The following is a 10,060-nucleotide window of genomic DNA, read 5'->3' as shown; positions in this document are numbered from 1 at the left end:
GGGGGCCGTGAGGAATGTTGGTGTACGTGCGTTTCACCAAGTAAAACGTCCGAAAGAAAAGTCTTTGGCAGTGATTCAAGTCGCCAAGCCTGTCAAACTATCACACTCGACATAGCCGATCTGTTAACAGGTGGGTACTCTTTTTTGGAACAGACAATATACATGTACATACACGTTTCACATGAGTTTGCTTTATATCTGTGTATTTTTCAGCTAGAATATTGTTTGGCGTAAGCACATAATCTTTGCAGGCACTAGCTTGTGGTTGACGAATTAAGAATATAGATATCTAGTGAGACGTGAACCAATGAATGTCGTACGAACGCAAACTTAATGCATTTTGGAAAAATCATTTAATATGTATTCTGCTAAATCTAGCGCTCTTGTTACGGAAAGGGCGATCTGCTTAGATCCTTGTAGGCGGTTGGTTCTATCTTAAAAATGTGTTGACATTTTCTTGTTTCTTGAGACGATACTGTGCAGCACCCCTCTGTTTGGGTAAGGCACTCAGTATAGTGAGTGCGCTGCGTTCTTATTCTTACCCTTGGGTGCATGCAGGAGTACGGTTTCCTTAAAGTTGTCAGGCTCTATGATTTCTGTTACACCCCAAGGAAGCGCACTTCCAATCCCAGACAGTCCAAGGGAAGTAGGAGTATCTGTAACAGCCTTTTTTTAATTCCGAAACATCTAATCACAAGACGTTGTGACGACACACTCAAGTTTTTTCAACTTATATTAATGCCGACACCAACACAGCATTAACATAAGTTGAAAAAAGTTGAGTGTGTCGTCACCACGTCTTGTGACTAGATGTTTGGGAATAAAAAAAACAGCCTTTGTGGAACCTTGTTAGGGCCTTGTATGGTGGGAATTTGGGTTGGATTATCGCGATTGGCGCGGTGCAGACTGAAAACAAGAGTTCCGAGATCTCATACCTCCATGAAATATGGGCTTGCTTTGTCCTCATTAATTATGCGAATAACCTCTACATTAACATAATATATGCATATAAGTAACTTACACATGTTACGAGGTATAAAATTCCCATCATTCACCAATAAGGATTCACAGAATTTTCACATTATTCATGCAAATTAGATCATCAATTGCATAATTGGTATCTGTTGACGTTCCGCCTGCCAATGATTAAATAGATTACATGTATAACAGTACCATTATATGAAACACTGTAATTAATAAATGTCCTCATTAATTATGCAAATTAATCTCCATTTGCATAATTTGCATTTAATCATGTTCAACTGTCTCTCAGGTCTCACATATCAAAAATGATGAGAATACGTTGTTCCAATCTGGACTTATTGGCTTTTAAAGTTTTTACCAGAAACTAACCTGCAGTTCCAGAACAAGCTTCTAGCGGGACCAAACTTACGCCACTTATTTCTGACAGGATTAGCTATCTGTCACCAAAAAGTCAAGACCATAGCTTGTTCAGGACAAAAGATACAAAAACCGGAAGTTCTGCTGCAGTACCAAGGTCATCCACCAGGAGGCCCATACTTGACCTTGACCTTTGTCTTTCCAAGACTTACCATCATACCAAATATCATCACAATCCATAAAGGCGTTCTGAAGTTATGCTGACTACAATGTTGCGGAAACACACACAGACACACACATACACACACACAGAGACAAACAGACACGCCAAAAACAATACCTCCATTTTTCATGGAGGTAATTATTGAGTTTCGACCAGTAGGGCTATTCCGTGTTGTCTTGCTTTGTGTAATGTTGTGACGCTACTAGATATTCTTCTGCTTCCCACGGCTGTTAACTTGTTACGACGACTAGAAATTGCCTCTACTATACAATACATAACACGGCACCTGTGTTTTTTTTATAATTTTTATAGTTTATTTACAAAATAACAAATTAACCAACAATAAGACAAAAGATAACACATATACCACGGATCCAAATACAAAGGTACAACAGAATAAACAAACAAAAGAAACAGACAAAATAATGCCAGCCCACTAAAGCTATACTAACACAGGAGGAAAATGAAAAATAACATATGAATTTTAACAACTCTTAAGGTAACTTCATATAGATGGAATAATGATATAAAGAGAAACATATGATAATGAAAGTTTATTGCAAATTCATGCCCGAGGGCTAATTGCAAGAACATGATAACAACAGTAAACAGTAGAATGATAAAAAGTGATGCTAATGCTACTTTATATATACATTTGTAGTTATTGTTGGGTTTGATTTCTTTTCCGTTTGCAGTGGGGTATGAAATGGCCGACGTTTTGCGAGATATATAAATTGGGAGGTGTTAATAGGAATGCAGTTTTTTGTAGGCTGGGAAGGTGAATAAAGCTGGAGAACATTTTGGTGACCATTTCAAATAACTGATCTCTTTCGGTGCTATAATGAGAGCAATGACAAATAAAGTGCATTTCATCCTCCACTGCGTTTCCTGTACAATATTTACATATTCTGTCGTTAACAGGTAATTGTTTGTATCTACCCTTTTCTATTTCTAATGTATGAGCGCTAACTCTAAGCTTACATATGGCTGATCTAACATCGAAGTCTTTGATGTGAAGATAACGTTCCATTGTGTATACAGGTTTCAGATGTCTATAAAATCTTAGCTTACCGACATCAACAGAGAGATTGTAAAGAAAGGTTTGGATATACATGTCAGAGAGTCTACTTCTAAGTAATGTACATATGTGTTGCTTATCGAGATCGACGTTGTCGTTATGCCAGATATATGAGAAACCACTGCGGTCAAGTATTTCTTTCACATGGTGTAGCACATTTTTCTTGTGACCAAGCATTAACATATGTTTTTGAGATAGTAAAGCGTCGACTTGTAGGGGATGTGTATTAGCGTCTAGTTGCCTCAGTCTTAACCAATACTTGACTAGGCGTACAGATACGTCTGTGTCTAGTGACAGTCTACCGAGCTCTGCTTTGCATGCTCCGTTGCTAGCGTTTCTGTGTACCCCAAGAATGTTTTTACAGAAGCGATTATGGACAGTTTCAATAGGACAGTTGTCATTTGAAAAATCTTTTCCCCAGATTTCACAACCATATAACATTATAGATTTGATGCAAACGTCGAAAATCCTTAGTAAAGCTTTTAATGAGATTTGAGAGCGGATAAGAGATTTGATGCTAAAAACAGCTTTGCGAGCTTTTAAAGCAAGTTGTTTCTTAGCTAGTGAGAAACTGCCGGATGAGGACAACAACAGACCTAGATAGCAGTATGACGTAGTAATTTCTATCTTTTCTGAACCGAGCAGGAATTTTGTATTTCTGTATATGCGCCCAGTTTTGTTAAAAATTACAATTTTGGTCTTTTTCAGGTTAACTTGGAGTTTCCATTTTGTACAGAAAGTGTTTAGTTTGTCAAGAGCACATTGGAGTCCTTTCTCGGTTTCCGAGAAAATTACGACATCATCTGCATAGAGCAAGCAGGAAATGAATAAATTATGTAGGGAGGGTGGAACGCATTCTGGACTATCTAACATCTTGACTAAATCATTTATGAACAGGTTGAATAGGGTCGGGCTGAGGTTACAGCCCTGCCTCACACCTTTGTCCGTGACGAAGGGTGGTGTTAGACCAGAGGAGGTTTTGATGCATGTTTGCGGGTTAGAATGCATTGATTTTATAAGACTGTAAAATTTGCCGCCTACTCCCGAGGTGAGTAGTTTGTATCGCAGACCTTCGCGCCATACACAATCGAAGGCTTTTTTTAAAGTCGACGAAACAGGCATAAAGACGTTTGTTATTATTAGTATACTTAGAAATTAGAGAATCGATAACGAAGAGATTATCATTAGTCCCAAAGTTTTTCCTAAAGCCTGCTTGGTTCGGAGAGATAAGTGCATGCTCGTCTAAGAAGTTGATGAGGCGGGTGTTCAGGATTGTTGTAAACAGTTTGGCCAGGCAGCTTGTGACAGAAATCCCCCTGTAATTGTTTGGGTCGTCTTTGGCACCGCCCTTGTGAATAGCTACTATGTGACTTGTGCACCATTGCTGGGGGAAATAGCCGGAAGAGATGAATAGGTTGAAGAGTTTTGATAAGGGTTTAGTGAGGACGTGGGTTGTACATTTTAACATTTCATTAAGTATTAGGTCAATATAATATAATCAACATAATGCATATTTAACAAAGAAATTGAAACTAAAAGAGCTTAAAACAAACAGGAATGTAATCAATAATAACATTTATGGCATCTGTGTTTACAGTCATTGTCAGATCGCAGTGTGACATTTTGTGCCAAGTCCTCTACTCGACAGTCAGATCCAACTGATTCCCTAGGAACTTTCTGAGGCTCTATGAAGTTATTGAGGCACAATTTAGCGACGCTTGGAGAAACATTTCTATCCACCCATTTAATCTTACCCAGATTTCTTTTGATATCATGAATTTAGATTTTTTTTTGGCCCCACAGGAATATTTGAGGGTCTGCAAGCACTTTTTCGTAAGGCGTAATCAGGCCGTTTTAGACTTCGTAATCCGTAGGCAGCCTCCGCAAAAATCAACGTAATTCGTAATCGGACATTAGCCGCAAATCGTCAAGTCGTAATAAGCTCTGTGACTTTAACGTAATTCGCAATAGGCGGCGAAAATTTTGCGTGATTCGTAATCACTACCCCCCCCCCCTGCAGACCCTCATATTTCCGTCCTTGGACGGACAGACTGGTTGTCATAGAACCAGCACTAAGTGAATGTATTTTGTTAATGGGCCATGATGATGACCTTACGCTGACCTTGCGTTTTGACAAACAGTACCTGGCGTTTATGTCAATACATTGTCAAGTCTTTTCGTAGCGGATTTTATGTCAATGTTAAGTGTTTATTTAGGGAGGAGCCACAAAGACAAGAGAGGAGAGGAAAATAAGTGGATAATTAAAACAATAGAACACAGCCTTATTTCTCTCTTTATCTCGCACACGCACACACACACACACACACATACACACACACACACACGCACGCACGCACACACACGCACGCACGCACGCACGCACGCGCACACACACACACACACACACACACACACACACCCAAAACTCACACACACTCAAACACACACACAAAACATATCTAATACGAACAGGATACGCACAAATACACAAGCACAGTGTAACGAGCCATTCCTTGCCCTGTCCCCCACCCTAGGGTTTTATAGGGAATGAAGAGAGAGACGAGTAGTGTTTGTGGTGCTGTGTATATTCCACTGAACATGTGGTAGACTCATCCAGTTTAAACCGGTTCTCCCAGGTGACCTCTGTAGGTCACTGGACTGTCGTATTCTACTAGGGGGTGTCCTTGCACTGTCAACACAGAGTGACATACACAAATAACACACGCACACACATGTACAATACACTCAAAAACACACACACAGACACACTCGTGCACATTTAAGAGCTAAACCTTCAGCCAATCTCACACTGACAAGCCTTCACGAAGGAATGGCAGTCAGACAAACAAGTCATTATTGTGCGTCCTTAGACATTACAACTGCGTCTTAATGTAAGCCATAATGTGTCAACAATATACTACAATGCGAGTTCCACGGGCCCGACCTTGAACACCTGTGTAACAAAATGTCAAAGTGTTGTATGACCAAAAACAGTACTGTGTACGTGCCAGAATGCCCGTTAGGCCACACTGACTTAAGTTTATGGATGAAATACTCTGAAGACCTCCAAACTAGTGCACGCGGGCGAATAAAAATCTGGCCAAAAATAGAAATGTAGATCTTCGGTAATCTAGGCGCAATCTATTGTCCAGAGTTACTATTCCCCCCGGGCCGGCTCCGTATCGCTAACTATCATGGAGTACCCAGGCCCAGAGCCTGGCAAGAGCCGCGGAGGACGTCATCCAGTCATCAAGTCGGTGTGACCTTACCAATGTTAGACAGGAAACCAAGATTCAACTTGTAAAGGCCGTAAAGCCACTGTCACACATACAGAACCTTCCCCCAAACACCTGCCAACCAAGGTTGGCTACCATATAATCAAATGTTTTTCTTATCTTACGGTAAATCTTCCCACACACCCACAAAAATAAGATCGTCAGCTTACCCCACCCATTGTAGCTAGATCGCAGAGTGTTACATGCAATACATAGATAGATCGCATGAGGGCTACTTGAGTTACACTGCATATCCTGGGAATGAGAGTAGACGGGGCGGGGTTAGATTGCTCTGACGAATCAGGGAACGACCTTCGCAAACAGACCTGGGTACGGGATTGCTGCTATTTTTCGTGGAGAATGTCAAAACTTCCTGCGTGGCTAAGTTCCTTCCGCGACTAACTCCACTCTGCGCAAATGTAGAGGGGTAACGGTGCACCCTCATAGCGTCACCAAATGAGATACTTTGTAAAAGTCCGTTTCATATGGTATATTACCATTGTGACAGCATTTTATACCCCAAAATAGGAATCTTGCGTCTTGTTTTAGGTCCCGATAGTAGAAATAATGCAGTGTATTCAGATCGCCGCCACTGGATCGCCGCCGTGTAACGTTACGTACTAGTATAGTGAGCGCGCACGACAATACCGCCAGAGTAGAGTAGGTTATCATAACCCTTTAGAGAGCGCAAAGAAAACAAAAACGACAGATTTGCATTAAAGAAAGTTTATTTTCCATAGCCTGGGCTAAGCCACGATCTATAACCTATGGCTTCTCCACGGGCGCTGGGAACGAGCGTGACACAACAAGGCACAAAACAAAAACAAGATCCAGGGCTTTGCATTTTGGAAAGTTAACATTTTCCACAACTTGAGGTGACATTATTATACGCCCGCGATCCATACATACAGCTTCTTAGCGCACGCTTGGAACGGAGTGTACAAAGATCATGAATAACATCAATGTTTTGACGAATTTTCTGTGATCTCATGCAGTTCTCATGCGTTCCGCTGGATGCCGTAGTGTAGTTTCTGCATACGTGAAGACTCCGATTTCTTTTATTTCCTTGGGTTGTTTTACTCTAGTATTCCTCTAGTAGTAATTCGCTACTCTCCAAGCAGAGGTTGTATGTGGGATGATCGTTACATTTTTATATATGGCTGTTTTTTTTCGTCCTGACCCCCATTCGCAAAGTTTATTAATGCCAGAATGTTTACCGTAGTTTTTAGTATTTCGTACCACCACGTGGGTCCTGCAGTTTGTTTTACAATCGCCAGGAGACGCAAGTCAAGGATGGCCATCCTACAGCGGAGCTGCTGCGGTTGTTGTGACGTCAAGACCGGCTCCATCGTGGTGGCAGTCACCTGGATCGTAAGTCAAACATAAAAACACAACACGTGTCTCTAGTCAGATAGTCCAGAATAAAAGACAGTTGTCTGCGTGTCTAAGGATAACATTTCTAGATAACGGTAGGGTCTATAATCTACCGAAATCTTTTGTTTGGATATCAAAAAGGTACACAAAAAGTTTGTGGTCATTAGAAGCCCTATCCCAAGAAAAACACAATCATCATTGAAATTTAACGAAATAAACTGGATTCAAGCAAAACAATTTATTTTCTGAAGAATTTTAAAACTCCTTGAATACAAAGATTGATCCTAACTGTAAATAGAAATGCAACCAATAATAGCAAGGCAGTTGGTTGTTTAACCGATGTGATGGTGGCTGAAGTTGCATCTGTATGCATATTTAGAATGAGTTGATAATTACCGGGGTATGGTATCGGTGTTTCGCTGACGTTGACATGGTGGCATAACTTTTTTTACAGGTTCTCACCCTGATTGGACTCGGCTATACCTCCTATAGCGTGTACGCGACCTCCCTATTCGGAGCCGTGTGTAAGTGACTTGAGCAATGTGTATTTAATGGGGTAGCGAGTGTTTTTGAGCAGTCTTTCTAATCCCTGCTTTACCTAATGGATAAGGTAAAACTCCCAGTGAGTCGAGCTTTTCTCAATCAAAAATAATGTAGTTCCAGTCATATTAATTTATGACATGTACTAGGTCAGGGGCCTGGCCTGGCAGTTTGCGTTAACGAAACAAAGTTGAAAACTTTATCCATGAGTACTATTTGTGTAATTTACCCTTGATATGGATTGTTTTTTTTTTAGTGTAGGCAAATAGCCTGGCTTGGCCCCGTTTTGAAAATGTGTCATTAGCATAATCCGTTACCTTGGAGTTGACATGCAGTGACAACTGAAAACTAGGGCAATAAATGTCATATTACAAGATCTTCTGAACGTATTTTGAGATGTCAAAATGGGTAGATAGGCTGCCGAAATATCATGTACTACATTATTATATGTACTACAAATATGTAACAGCATTATGTGAGAAATAAACCAGGTATAGAGAGTTAACTTTATTTCACTGAAAACCGAATACTTGCCTTTCGAAAATATAATTTAAACATCAGCAGGTAGAATTTCATCTTATCAAAAAATATTTGATTAAGATTTATGAATATATCAACAAGAAAGTTCTTGCAGATGAAGGTAACATTCTTAAATGTAACGTAGCCACCTTTCGAAAAACCTATGAACTGCAGCAAACCAATCACACCTGTCCTTGTGTGCCTGATTTGTTTATTCCATTGCTGACATTAGATTGTTATTTCTTGTTTTTTTTTTAGCACCGACCAACATCGTCCTGCTCATCGTCTATATCGTGAATCTCATCACTCATATTCTGCTCATCATCGGGGTGGTCCAGGTAAACCTACAGTAACATTTCCAACCCATGCCCAGTCGGGTAGTTTAGAGATGCACTTGACTTGAGAGCTATTAGTTTGTTTTCAGGGGTTGTTAAGTATGAATTAACCCTCAAACACCCGAACGGGGCCATTTGGACCAAAGGCGTATATTTTATGTGCTATTTGAACTTTTTTCATTCGAAAAAAAATTCCTCCTGTTACTTTGTTGATAAACCTCTTCTACAAGTACTCCTACATTTTTTTGGAGGTCGGCACAAATTTGTAAAAATAACAACGGAAGTTTTGTGTAAGACCGTCTGGGGTCCGTTTGGACCCCCAGCCATGTATTTGCACACGGATGTCCTCAATATGTCTTCAAGTAAGCATTATTGCTTTAATATTATGTAGTTTGCTAAGTAACCTCAACCTCAGGAATGAGTTCATCAGGTTTTCAGAGGTATGACAATTTGACAATCATATGAAGTCAAAGGTCAACCCCATGTTCATGCCTGCAGGCCTCATCCTATTTTTGCATAAATTATGATAATGAGCTGGAATTTTTAAACATTTAATCTATGCCAAAATATACCTCTTACTATGTTTAACCAATATATGTGCAAAGATCACTGAAAGAATGCAAAAAGGAATATAAATTTGAAAGAAACCAAATGGGGTCCATTTGGATCCCGTTCGGGCATTAACGTCACAAAAAAGTTCGGGTGTTTGTTTGTTTGTTTATTTAACCGGGAAGTACATGTCGCCTATGTCGCCGTTTTCAAAGATCCCTTGGGGGATAACCCCAACAAAACTACATGACATATAAATTATAATTATAACAAAAGATCTAAAAGAACTAGGGTTTTTGAGGGTTTGAGGGTTTATCCTCAAAGCGGGTTCAAATTGAATAATGAAATAATGAAATATATCCACAAAAGTAACTGTAAGGCCACACCAAGTACTTTTTATGCATGGCGTCCTCCGGAGACGCTACATCTAATACAAGAGCGCAAAAAAAAACAAGATGTCTATATTTGAGTTTACACATAGTAACGACCAACAAGTCTTTTATTTGTTATCCAAACAGCAATACTGGAGCAGAAATTGTAGTGTGGTAAGCGATGTGATTGGCTAAAATGTTCCTCCAATAACGGAAAGCATATGCGCCCCTGCCCTCTCCACAGTAAAATTACCTACCAATCACATTGCTTCTTGACCGGAAACGGCGACGTGATTAAGTGGTAACTTTCCTCCAATAACAGGAAGCGCGAGAACCTAAGTAACACTACGTAAATACTGGCCAATCACATTGCCTCTTGACCGTAGGCGGAGACGTGATTGGTGGTAATTTCCCTCCAATAACAGGAAACGCGAGATACCCAATTTTCCCTTTCC

General features: G+C 40.1%; 1 protein-coding gene across 1 annotated transcript in view; it reads left to right on the top strand.

Annotated features, from left to right (window-relative positions):
* The window catches only part of LOC109472028, a 12,765-nt gene continuing 2,705 nt past the window's right edge, over positions 1–10,060 (top strand). Inside the window, exons 1-4 of the mRNA XM_019771598.1 lie at positions 1–130; positions 7,176–7,288; positions 7,746–7,815; positions 8,609–8,688. Of these exons, the coding sequence (XP_019627157.1) occupies positions 7,211–7,288; positions 7,746–7,815; positions 8,609–8,688 (228 nt within the window). The 5' untranslated portion in view covers positions 1–130; positions 7,176–7,210. The remainder of the gene's footprint in view (positions 131–7,175; positions 7,289–7,745; positions 7,816–8,608; positions 8,689–10,060) is intronic.

This window comes from Branchiostoma belcheri, unplaced genomic scaffold (assembly GCF_001625305.1).
Source record: "Branchiostoma belcheri isolate BF01 breed outbred unplaced genomic scaffold, Haploidv18h27 scaffold261, whole genome shotgun sequence".
Classification (NCBI taxonomy): domain Eukaryota; kingdom Metazoa; phylum Chordata; class Leptocardii; order Amphioxiformes; family Branchiostomatidae; genus Branchiostoma; species Branchiostoma belcheri.
This window is presented reverse-complemented; position numbering and strand designations above follow the sequence as displayed.